At 40.6% G+C, this 13314-nt stretch overlaps 1 protein-coding gene across 9 annotated transcripts in view; it reads right to left on the bottom strand.

Moving 5' to 3' along the window:
* Positions 1 to 13314, bottom strand: part of PLCE1 (phospholipase C epsilon 1) — a 321468-nt gene that overhangs the window by 62402 nt on the left and 245752 nt on the right. For 7 of the 9 annotated variants that reach the window (XR_008424888.1, XM_053909742.1, XM_053909736.1 and 4 more), the window contains 6 exons: positions 11223 to 11405; positions 8917 to 9034; positions 6053 to 6209; positions 3337 to 3459; positions 3115 to 3251; positions 221 to 459 (listed from right to left, as the gene is read on the bottom strand). Coding sequence is in view for 8 of the 9 variants with exons in the window: in XM_053909742.1 (XP_053765717.1) it covers positions 221 to 459; positions 3115 to 3251; positions 3337 to 3459; positions 6053 to 6209; positions 8917 to 9034; positions 11223 to 11405 (957 nt within the window). In the remaining variant the exon portion in view is untranslated. The remainder of the gene's footprint in view (positions 1 to 220; positions 460 to 3114; positions 3252 to 3336; positions 3460 to 6052; positions 6210 to 8916; positions 9035 to 11222; positions 11406 to 13314) is intronic. The other 2 variants (XM_053909740.1, XM_053909741.1) reach the window with 1 other exon arrangement.

The raw sequence follows: 13314 nt of genomic DNA, 5'->3' as shown, positions 1-13314 counted from the left end.
GAAGGCTTGAGATCTATGATACTTATACGTTAAATAAGGACACTTATACACACACGCGCGCGTGTGTGTGTGTGTGTGTGTATGGTATTAAATCAAGCCTCTCTGTTTCTGTCCCAGACTAGAAGGCTTTGGAAAGAAGTATAGACACAGTATGTTTAGCAGAAAATAATTAGAATAGTCAGAGGCTCTACCCAGATGTGCATATGAAATGGGTACAAACCTGGATGATGCTGAGGATTTCATCATAAGTGCAGTGTTCTCCTTGGCAATTCACTAGGAAGTCATTGAGCTCGAGGATGCCAACCCCAAACACGCCCAAGGATGTGCTCTCGACCCCAGTGCCGTTTGTCACGATACTTGCAGCAGCAATGGCATCAGATATCTGCCTCTGGTTGTCTGACAGCTGCTGTTTACTCTTAATGAACAACCCCAAATCCGAGACGTTTCTGGTCAATAAATCTGAAACAGAACCACCCACAGAACATGGACAAGTTAGCCAGAATCTTTCACAAAGTTCATTTTGGAGATAATGGCATTGTGGAATTGGTAAGCTGCAGAAACTCTTCACTGATCTGTCTAAACAAGCCATCAAACTCCATGCCTACCCCTGGTTTCACATAGTTGAAGGAACAAAAAATGAATCAATGAATAAATAAAAGAAACTAAGAGAGAACGAGGTCAATGATCTTGAAAGCCCATGAGCTCAGGGTTTTAGATGAGAACTAAATATACATTCAGTTGGGGACTTCAGGCTGAATTTGAACTTCGGTTTTTGAGGATAACTGCAGTCTTGCTTTTAGAGACAATGAAGGTGTACCCTTAAAATTACAGTTGTTTTGTACTTCAGGAATGTAATTGTAAGCATTTGTGTGCAGGTTTCAGGGTGAAAATAAGTTTTCAACTGATGTGGAATTGAAACTGATCAAGGAGTACAATTGCTGGATTGTATGGTATGTTAAGTTTTGTAAGAAACTGCCAAACTCTTTTCCAAAGTGGCTGTGCCATTTTACCTTTTGACCAGCAATGTTCCACATTGGCACCACATTTATGGCCAGTTATTCTATTTAATTCTTGCCACTTTGGAAGAGAAGCTGGCAGTTCCTAAACACAGGCTTACCCATACGATTTAGCAACTGCGTTCCCAGGCTTTTCCCCAAAGGAGTCGAAAACTTATGTCCACACAAAAACATGCACACAGATATTTATAGTAGCTTCATTCATAATTGCTAAAACTTTGAAGCAACCAAGATGTCCCTCAAAAGGTGAATGGATAAACAGTGGTACACCCATGCAGTGGAGTATTATTCAGTGACAAAAAGAAATGAGCTATTGAGCTGTGAAAAAACATCGGGGAACCTTAAATACATACTGCCAAGAGAAAGAAGCCAATCTGAAAAGACTACATACAAACTGTATGATTCCACCTATATGACATTCTGGAAAAGAAAGAACTATGGAGACAGTAAAAAGGGGTTCAGAGGGAAGGTGGGAAGAATGAAAAGGTGGGGAACAGGGGATTTTTAAGACATTGAAAGTATTGCGTATGATACTGTAATGGTAGATCCATGTGCTTATACTTCTGTCAAAGCCCATAGCATGTACCACACAGTGAACACTCAACTGTGGACTTCAGTCGTTAATACCATGTCAATATCAGCTCAACTGTCACATACCACACTAATACAAGATATTAATAATAGGAAAAACAGTGTATGTTGGGGAGGGGAGAGTATGGTTGACCCTTAAACAACATGGGTTTGAACTATGTGGGTCCACGTGTATGCAGAGCTTTTCGATAAACACAGTATAATACTGTAAATGTATTTTCTCTTCCTTATAATTTTCTTAATAATAATGTCTTTTCTCTAGCTTACTTTATTATAAGAATATAACACATGATATACATACAAAATATGGATTAATCAACTGTTATTGCTATCATTAAGGCTTTTGGTCAAGAGCAGGCTATTAGTAGTTAAGTTTGGAGGAGACAAAGGTTAACCCTTTGGATTTTTGACTGCATGGGGGATCCGCATCCCTAACCCTTGCTTTGCTCCAGGGTGAACTGTATACGGGAACTCTCTGTACTTTACAATCATTTTTCTGTAAGCCTAAAACTGCTCTAAAAAATAACGTCTGTTAATTTTTGGGCGCCTGCGTGACTTAGTCGGTTAAGCGTCTGACTTTGGCTGAGGTCAATATCTCATGGCTCGTGAGTTCGAGCCCCGCATTGAGCTTTGTGCTGACAGCTCAGAGCCTGGAGCCTGCTTCGGATTTTGTGTCTCCCTCTCTCTCTCTGCCCCTCCCCTGCTCACACTCTGTCTCTGTCTCTCAAAAATAAATAAACATAAAAAATTTTTTTAAAAAGATTTTTTTTAAAGGTACAACTACTTGACTAATCCATAGTTATGCACATTTTATGACTAAAGTTGAAAAGGTGAATTTTCTTAGCTGAGGATAATGTAAGTTTTTAAGTAATAAAAAAGCAACTGAAAGAGGGCAGTTTCTCTTGTTTCTGCTTTTTTGTGTTTCTAGTTGTCAGCAAGAACAGAAGAGAAAAATAGTAGGCTGACAATGCATCAGTGGTGATGACAGCATAGGGTTTTTGATGTGGTTGGTGACGGTGGTAGTGGTGAGTGGGACAGAGGAGGCAGACATCTTGGTTTACCCACTAAGACAAGTGCCCTGGATGTTCAGCAGGAGTGCTCTTCTCGGGTCACTAAAGACACTTCTTGTCAACGGACAGACACCCTCACCCTGGGGTTGAGCACCGTCGGCCTGTAGGCGGGGAGGATATGGGTGGTGCACCACACACCTAGTGGACGTTGGACACAGGTGGGAGAGGGTTTTCCATCATCAGAATGACTGGAAGACTCTATTGATTAAATATCCTGGAATGCATAAACAGACTCAGACCATGATGCATTTCCTTGCTGAAAATGCCGGTAGCACCTACCCCCCCCAGGCACCTTGAAACAATCCTCAAAGCGTTTCATCACACCGCAGGGAACAGCACACCATGTGGAACTGGCTGAGGGTTCGTGTGACTGGACCTCTCATCTTTGTTTTTAGATAGAAAGGTCTCAACGGGAAATATAAAACCGTTCCACAAACCTAGGTCAGGCTGAAGATCGCTGGTGTTTTCGTCAATTGTTAGGTTGGTGTAGAGCGGCACCGACTCGGAGCCGGCTCTGTTGCAGGGCACGGCGTAGATGTCGAAGAGGTCCTTCAGGTCCTTGCGGCTCCTCACGCTGGGCGGGGAGTGGAAAACACTCACGTTTAGTATTGTTACAAAGATGGGGGGCTGAGGAAGGGCAGGAAGACAGCATGCCGTACCTGAATGATTTGAACAGCTCAACGAATTCAACAAAGCTCATGTTACTGTCTGAAACCATGAAGCTCTGGAAACCTTTCATTCCGCCTTTGATCCGCCCGTGCCAGCTGCTGCTGCTCCAAGCACTGCAACAAAGACATGGCCTTAACAGGCATGGCCACTGTGCCCCAGGGATGTCCTCTGACGGCGCATGAGCAAAGACCTGCAAATGTCTTTGCCTGCAAATGACCGCAGGCCATTCAGGATTGAGGCTGTTTTCCAGACCCTCTTTTCACTTCTCTCAAAACTAATCTATAGTGTGTCAGAGCAAACACCTCATTCAGTGAAACCGTGTCATGTTCACAGCCTACTCAATAGGGCCACGAGGCTAAGGGTAATGTTACTCTACTAACTAACACAGTTCTTTGGAATCACAGGTCGATGGGGGGAAAAAACTTAAATTCAATGTTTCTCAAGAAAAATCAGTATTATTTTTTTTTCCAAAAGTGCTCAATTTTTTCCAAAAATTGAGTAATTTTTCCAAATTACTCAACTATAGCCTATGGGAAATTATGCATGTTCTTTCCTACATTCTAAATTATAGAAACACATTGGAGAAAAAAGTCCATATCAATGTCTTCTCTTTTTCCTTTCTTCACCAGTTATTAGATGAAAACAAGGAAGGACTTTTAATATTAATGGAAAATGTGAGTCACAAAAATATTAAGAATGGAAAGAAGCCAACTCTGCCTAGAACATATCTGCACCTGCCAAGGCTGTATATTCAATATAAAAATACCAGTCACTAGGTCAAAACCTCACTCTAGCTGTTTCACAACATTTTTATTTTCTATACTTGTTCCCTGACAAGATAATTTAAGAAATATTTTGGCTGGTTTTTAGTCAAATAAACAAACAGGATCTTCCTTTTTTTCATTTTTGTTTTTTTGTGCTTTATTTTATTGTTTTGACTTTTTGAAATGTTTCAAATATATAAGTACAGAGAAGGTTGTAACGAATAGCCAGTTTATCCTCAATCTTGCTAACAGTGTTTGTTCATGGAAAGTTATTTTGCGTTGACATCTGAAGTTCACCTCTATACATGGACGAAAATTACAAAAGGATGGATTTACAGTCCTTTGTAGGCATGGGTTGTTGATCCCCCGTGGTGTTGGAAACTAGAGGGTAGAGGTTCAGGAAGATGAAAAAGGTTGGATAAGGTGGCTTATCATTTGCCACTGTCTGCAGGAACCTTTAGGAAACTCTGTCCACTGTCTCCCTTTCTAAGGCTCAGCCTTGCCTTCTCCTTGAACAGCATTCGGGGTGATTTTTCTTCCTTGCCTTTCTGTTGTAGTTTACTCGGTGGGCACTGACTCCTGTCTTCTTGTGGGAGGGCTCTGTGATCTTGCATCTAGCATATTAGTTCTACCTCTTTGGAAAGATTTTCCTCCCTTACTCTGGCCTTCCCTTTCCTGCTCCTGAGTGATTGAAATAAAGGAGAAGCCACTCAATCTAAGTTCTCTGGCTCTTTTATTTATCCAGGATACTGTACAGGCTGAAACAGCACGTACAGAATTCTGATTCTTTGTAGCTCTTAATTTTGTTACAAACCTAAGCTGACAGAAAAGTTGCAAGAGGGTACAAAGAATTTCCATGTACCTTTGACCCAGTTTCACTGAGTATAGAAATCTGAATGTATAAGGCATAAATTATGTTCATTATTCACATTGTAAAAGAATGCTTCCCTTTAAAAGATGATTTACTACATGTAGGGTTCTTATCAGTAGCAAACTTCCTTGAGAGCGTCAGAAAGAGAGAAAGTGTGTGTGTATAATGTTTCCAAAGCCAGTGTCTACACAGATCCATTTCCTCCTCCAATCCCTCTGATAAAGTAAAGAGTGCCTATTTTATCTTGGTTCTGTCTGAACCTCTGAATTTCTTAAACTTTTTGAGGGGTCGAGGGAGATGGTGTGGCATTCTAATTCCTTTGGAAAGCTTTCATGTTAATATTATTTCTTCTGAGAGGGTAGATGTTTCAAATCTGTAATTTACATGGACTTTATAAGTAACTTACTATAATACCAGCTTTAGAATTACACCTAGCATACCCAATTTGCTCTAATACATTCATTTCTACAGACATGTATCTTATGTATGAGATGGTATAAAATATATTTCACCTATCAGCAAAGGGTAAAGTGGCTTCTATTAAAACTTAATTTATTCCTCAGAATAGTGCTATCCAATAGAAGTTTTGGCAATGAAACAAGTGTTCTATATCTGCACTGTTCAGTATTGTAGCCACTGGCCACTTGTAGCTATGGAACACTTTTAATGTGCATAGTGTGACTGAGGAACTGAATTTTAAATTTTATTTAATTTTAATATATTTAAAATTGAATTTAAATAGCTATTATTACCCCCCCAGCCCCCACCCCACCATGGCCAGTGGCTACCATATTCGACAAAGCAACTTTAGAAAATCATAGATCAGGTTTTGTTACTGCTATGACCTTTGAAGGATTAGTCTAATAATTAGGAGTAATTATAGTAATATGAGAAGGTAGGAGTGCAAAATCAGGGAAATTGGAAGTATTTAAAAATTGTGGGTTTTTCAGTTTTCAATGTAATCGTTACTCAAAATTAGAGAGAGGCTTTCCACAGAGCACTGGAAGATGCCCTTTGACATAACTTGAATGATATGAAGGGTCCTTCTGTTTTATCATGTTAAGGCCCCACCTGGACGGGCTCTTGTTTGAAGAAGACAGCACAGGGGAAGACACTGGCCTGTTGGGAGATGATGTCCCGGCAGACAAGTTAGGGGACCCAGCCGTGGTCAAAGAGTGGGCTCTTCTGGAAGGCAGAGTGTTAGGAGGGCTCATGATGGCATTTGCCTCTGTGAGAGAGAAAGACAGAAATGAGACAATGACACCAGTTATCCTCTCCCTAGAGATCAAAGAAAAACCAAAGATGCTTCTCAATGTCTGAGCGAATCAATTTATGCAGGCAATCTCTATACAAGAAACATCAAAATATTCTGATGAATGGACTAACGTGGTGAGTTCTCAACCTTGGCTGCGTATTAGAATCATTCGGGGAACTTAAAAATATAGAGATGTTAGGGTCCCAGCCAGAGGGTGCTGGAATCAGTTTGGCTGGGGTGTGGCCAGGGGCATCCAGATATTTTATCTATCTATCTATCTATCTATCTATCTATCTATTTATTTATTTCCTTTTAATGTTTATTTATTTTTGAGAGAGACAGAGCAGGGGAGGGGCAGAGAGAGGGAGACACAGAATCCAAAACAGGCTCCAGGCTCTGAGCTATAAGCACAGAGCCCAAGGTGGGGTTTGAACCCACAAATGGTGAGACCATGACCTGAGCTGAAGTCAGATGCTTGACTGAGCCACCCAGGCACCCCCAGATATTTATTTATTTATTTATTTATTTATTTATTTATTTATTTATTTAATTTATTTATATTATTTTTTAAAATTTAAATCCAAGTTAGTTAACATGTGGTGTAATAATGATTTCAGTAATATAATTTAGTGATTCATCACTTATATATAACACCCAGTGCTCACCCTAACAAGTGTCCTCATTAATGTCTCTCACCCATTTAGCCCATTCCCCCACCAACACCCCTCCAGCAACCCTCGGTTTGTTCTCTGTATTTAAGAGTCTCTTATGGTTTGCCTACCTCTCTCTTTCTATCTTATTTTTCCTTCCCTTCCCCTATGTTCATCTGTTCTATTTCTTAAATTCCACATGTGAGTGAAATCGTATGATATTTGTCTTTCTCTGACTGAATTATTTCACTTAGCATAATACACTCTAGTTCCATTCATGTTGTTGCAATGGCACGATTTCATTCTTTCTGATTGCCGAGTACTATTCCATTGTGTATATATACCACATCTTGTTTATCCATTCATCAGTTAATAGACATCTGAGCTCTTCCCATACGTTGGCTATTGTCAATAGTGCCGTTATAAACATTGGGGTGCATGTGCCCCTTCAAAACAGCACACCTGTATCCTTTGGATAAATACCTAATAGTGCAATTGCTGGGTTGTAGGGTAGTTCTATTTTTAATTTTTTGAGGAACCTCCATATTGTTTTGCAGAGTGGCTGCACCAGTTTGCATTCCCACCAGCAGTGCAAAAGGGTTCCTCTTTCTCTGCATCCTCGCCAACACCTGTTGTTACCTGAGTTAATTTTAGCCATTCTGACTGGTGTGAGGTGGTATCTCATTGTGGTTTTGATTTGTATTTCCCTAATGATGAGTGTTGTTGAGCATTTTTTCATATCCATCTGGATGTCTTCTTTGGAAAAGTGTCTATTTATGTCTTTTGCCCATTTCTTCACTGGATTATTTGTTTTTGGGGTGTTGAGTTTGATAAGTTCTTTATAGATTTTGGATACTAACCCCTTATCTGCTATGTCATTTGCAAATATATTCTCCCATTTGGTCAGTTGCCTTTTAGTTTTGTTGATTATTTCCTCTGCTGTGCAGAAGCCTTTGTCTTGATGAGGTCCCAATATTTTATTTTTGCTTGTGTTTCCTTTGTCTCCAGAGACACGTCAAGTAAGAAGTTGCTGCAGCTGAGGTCAAAGAGGTTTTTGCCTGTTTCTCCTCTGGGATTTTGATAGTTTCCTGTCTCACGTTTAGGTCTTTCATCCATTTTGAGTTTCTTTTTGTGTATGGTGTAAGAAAGTGGTGCAGGTTCATTTTTCTGCATGTCACTGTCCAGTTTTCCCAGCACCATACTAAAGAGACTGTCTTTTTTCCATTGGATGTTCTTTTCTGCTTTGTCAAAGGTTAGTTGACCATATGTTTGTGGGTCCATTTCTGGGTTCTCTATTCTGTTCCATTGATCTGAGTGTCTTTTTTTGTGCCGGTACCATACTGTCTTGATGATTACAGCTTTGTAATATAGCCTGAGGTCTGGGATTGTGATGCCTCCAGCTTAGTTTTCTTTTTCAGGATTGCTATGGCTATTCAGGGTCTTTTCTGGTTCCACACAAATTTTAGGATTGTTTGTTCTAGCTCTGTGAAGAATGCTGGTGTTATTTTGATAGGGATTGCACTGAATGTGTAGGTTGCTTTGGGTAGTATCGACATTTTAATAGTATTTGTTCTTTCAATCCATGAGCATGAACTGTTTTTCCATTTGTGTGTGTGTATGTGTGTCTCCAATTTCTTTCATAAGCTTTCTTTTCAGTGTATAGATTTTTCACTTCTTTGGTTAGATTTATTCCTAGGTATTTAGTGGTTTGCCCCCAGATGTTAAAAAAAAAAAAAAAAATCTCAGTCACGGTTGAGAATCACTGGTCTAATCCTCCACCTTGTATTTTATATATCTCACATCCCCTGTCTATAAGGCCTAGTTAATTAATGATAATCTTCTTTGAAGTACACTGTACTTGCCGAAATACCCCTTGGGTTCCATCATCTAGTTAAATACAAAGGTAAGTATATTTAACAAGACAAAGAGTTTTGTTAAGAATGCACTCAAGACTTAAATCATAATTGAAAACCAAATGCATATTTTTCCCTATAAAATAAAACATCTCTAATGTCAACAAGTGGCTTTACCTGATTCTTCTTGTTCATTCATGTCTTGAGGGTCAGAACCACTCCGGCTGCGACACTCTCTGTGCATTTTGGCTTTTCGGGTGGCCATCTCATCATCGGCTGCCTCTCCGCTCTCACCCTGGGAACACACACGTGTCGATACCTCTTATTCTGTGTTTCTCTCCCTTCTGGCACTGCTTTAGCTCAGGTGCGTCCCTATTTTCTGACTGCCTTCAATATCCCTGGCCCCAAACCAGTAGAGACCCCTCTGAAGGCTGACCAAGTATTCTCACATTACACTATCCCACTTGTTTTTGCTATATAGCAGCACTCGGAGGTGGAGGGGGAGGGCACAGGGAGGGCTGATAAGAGCAGGCAAAGGACCCCTGGAATCACAGAGACCAAATTATGAAGCAGACAAAGCTCGGCTTAGGCATCAACAGCCTCTAATATGCAAAGAGTGGGACTTTTTCTAGATAACCATGGAGAAAATATATTATTGTGTTATAGTGATAACATATATAGTCTAATATATAATATATAGTGGTAACTAACCAAATGTTTTCTGCCATGGTAAAAACCATAAAGCCTACCAACTTTTTTTTTTTAATTTTTTTTTTTTAACATTTATTTACTTTTGAGACAGAGAGAGACAGAGCATGAATGGGGGAGGGAGAGAGAGAGAGAGGGAGAGGGAGACACAGAATCTGAAACAGGCTCCAGGCTCTGAGCTGTCAGCACAGAACCCGATGCGGGGCTCGAACTCACAAACCGTGAGATCATGACCTGAGCCGAAGTCAGATGCTTAACCAACTGAGCCACCCAGGTGCCCCCCAACTTTTTTTTTAAAGCTTTTGGGGAACCTGAAGATTTGTTTCTTTCTGATAGTCATGGCTGTATATCAACTTTATAAGACCAATACTTCTTTTTTAAAAAAAAATTTAAATGTTTATTTATTTTTGAGACAGAGAGAGACAGAGCATGAGTGAGGGAGTGGCAGAGAGAGAGGGAGACACAGAATGTGAAGCAGGCTCCAGGCTCTGAGCTGTCAGCACAGAGCCTGACGTGGGGCTCGAACTCGTCAACTGTGAGATCATGACCTGAGCCGAAGTTGGACGCTCAACTGACTGAGCCACCCAGGTGCCCCCTTCTTCTTCTTTTTTTTTTTTAAAGGTCTATTTATTTATTTTCAGAGAGAGAGAGAGAGAGAGAGAGAGAGAGAGCGCGCGCAGGGGAGGGGCAGAGAGGGAGAGACAGAGAATCCCAAACAGGCTCGGCACCATCAGTGTAGAACCTGATTTGGGGCTCAAATCCACGAACCATGGGATCATGACCTGAGCCCAGATCAAGTCAGACACTTGACTGGCTGAGTCACCCAGGTGCCCCCATAAAGTCTACCAGCTTAACCACTTTTAAGTCTACAGTAGTGTTACCTCTACGTGCCTCGTTGTGCAATGGATCTCTAGAACTGTTTCCTCCTACAAAACTGAAACTCTATATGCAATCAAAAAGAACTCCCCCTATAGCACCCCTCTCCCCGTCCCTGTCCCCTGGCAACCACCATTCCACTTTCTGTTTCTAAGAGTTTGACCACTCTAGGTACCTCACGGAAGTGGAATCATGCAGCATTTGTCCTTTTGCGACTGGCTTATTTCACTTAGGATAATGTCGTCAAGGTTCAGCTACACTGTAGTATGACAGGATTTCCTTCTTTTTTTGAAAGCCTGAACACCATTCCGTTATATGTATACATCACCTTTTCATTCATGGATGGACATGCTTCTCTTGACAATTAAGTTAGTTTCTACATTTAGCATTTTGGCCTTGTAAGACCTTCATAACCTGATCCCTGGTCTTTTTAGCCTTTGCTTACCCACCACAGAGCCTGTGTTCCAGCTTGGAGCAGGAACCTGGAACTACATGTGCTTCCCTGAACAAGCCAAGTCTTTTCATGTCTCCTTGCTGCCTCCTCTGCCAGAAATGCTTTCCCCCGTGTTGTCTAACAAATCCTATACACCCTTCATGACCCATCTGTCCGCTTCCCTGTTCTGCCTGCGTCCTAGCCCTAAATCTTCCTTCTCTCTCCTCCCAGAGCACTTTGTGGATAGCTTGATAATGACTCTTACTGAATACTCATTGTTCGTGGCCCCTGACTTTTTCCTGGTGCTGACTCCATTCTTAACAAGGGGCCTGGCACCAGGAGATGCTCAGTAAGCCCTGAGCATCTTGTCCCCAACCCAAATGATCTAAGGTAGTTTCTGGCGACATAGACCATAAATGGTGCTGGATGATTGGGTTTGGTGCTTGATAAACAAGTAACACTCTACCCTTATAAGGATTTTCTTCTTTTTCTTGGTAGTGCTTATGCCCAAGGTGTTGTTTCTTTGCACATTGGGCTTCTCGGCACTCTTTGCTGATGTCCCAGGGCTGGGGTTTCGTGTACTCCACCGCCTGCCACCAAACAACTCCACGGCGTGAGCCAAAGTTGGGCCTTCGTACCGTCCATCTTCCTGTAAAAGAATCACATTCTGAACACTTAAAGGAACAGCAAGCAATGGGGAAGTATATATATGAATGGCTTCTAGTAAATTCCCAGAGGTGGAGGAGCACAGGCAGTTACTGAAGACTAGTGACCTGGCCACCCAAGTGGTTCTGTTTTCTAACCATCAGGACTCTCTGTTGGGAATTTCATCATATCCTCTGTTGTCCTGGTCACATCCCTGCTGAGTTCCAGTAAGTGATGTGCTTCAAGGGGGCCACATTCAAGTGGGATTAAAAAAACTTTTCCTTCCCAGTTTCAGAGGTTACATTCCAGAATGTAGGAACATTCACGAAGATGCATTTTGCATTTTAGGGCTCTGGAGGACTTAAGGTGTGTGTGTGTGTGTGTGTGAATCTACTTAAATAAAACCCAGTTCTATTTGTATTGCATCATTCCAGGTTTTGTTTTTTCTAGTTTGATGGTTGGGACAGTTTGATTTGAAATATAGAGTATGTGGCATATGTGAAATTTACTTTGGAGGGCTCTGGGGAGATAACCACAGAGAAAATATATTATTAAATAGTTGGTGCACACCTGAAAGTAATGTAACATCATGTATCAATTATTATACCTCAGTAAAATAAATATAAATAAATAAATAAAATAGTTGGGCTGCTGTCCTCTTGAGTGACTGATACCCAAGACTAGAGAGCCCAGGGGACTCTACATCACGCATATTATGATGCTATGAGCAGTGAAAAGATACTTAAGGGGCATGCAATGCTTTGCAATAGCTCCTTCTCATAAGATAACACCATGCAAATGAGCTGAATAGCAGCAGAGATTAATTAACTAAATAATGGTCAACAATTCTCTCTGTAAGTAAGGAGGCTCAGTGAATAAAACTACAAAAAGTCACATATGAATTAAAGACAATATGGATGATATTTCACAGGTTGTATAAAATGGACATTTCAGAATTAATTTCCATATACTGTTTTTACTTTCCACAAACTTTTAAGGCCAGCCCTCCTTTGCAATTCCAAAGAAGTTCTTGTGAATACATTTTGCTTTGTTGTAGACACTATGTAAATAACAAAGTCTTTGTGTGTGTGCTTGGTCCTTTACCCTAACATTCAATAACTATTTGATTTTATGACTTGAGTTGTGACCTCCCACTTCCTGCATCCTGTTATGGATCCCAGGATGCTGAGTAACTTGAATGCTTAACGTGGGATATCTTTTGGTGATCTCTCATGGTGGATATCTTGGATTTATGCCTGTCCATTAATCATTTCTCTTTTCTCTGACCATACCCCAGTTTTACTTTATCTCTTTTCCTCTGGATACAGTCTTGAATCTATGAAAAGGTGAAACATCCTCCCTTGACCAATGGTTGGCATAAGATCCAAATAAGCCAATCAGAATCTCCCTCCCTGGAAAATGAATCTTGAATACAGTGATACTGAGAATGAAAATGGCTGGAGATCATTGTTTCTTGTTGCAGTCCTGCTCAAGATAGTCCCTGTGAATAAGTCATTACAATTAACTTCAAAGTGGAATAAACATTTCATGACACAATTTCATAAATAAATTTTACCTACGTTATTGAATTAACTACCTAATCCTTTGTAGAAGTTTTATTTTTTCTATTTATGGGTTTTAACTAACACATCTTTAAAAATTTAATAGACTCCTTCCTTAAAATGTAAAACTTCTGCCCTGGGAAAGACATTGTCAAGAGAATTAGAAGACAAGTCACAGATTGGGAGAAAATGTTTGCAAAAGAAACATCTGATAAAGAATGGTTATCCAGGGGAGCCTGGGTGGGTCAGTCGGTTAAGCGTCCGACTCTTGATTTTGGCTCAGGTCATGATCTCATGGTTTGTTGGTTCGAGCCCTGCATCAGGCTCTGTGGTGACAATGTGGAACCTGTC

This window comes from Panthera pardus, unplaced genomic scaffold (genome assembly GCF_024362965.1).
Source record: "Panthera pardus isolate Hobbes unplaced genomic scaffold, ASM2436296v1 HiC_scaffold_22, whole genome shotgun sequence".
In the NCBI taxonomy this organism is placed as follows: Eukaryota; Metazoa; Chordata; class Mammalia; order Carnivora; family Felidae; genus Panthera; species Panthera pardus.
Note: the sequence above shows the minus strand (reverse complement) of the source record. Positions and strands in the feature narration are given on the sequence as shown.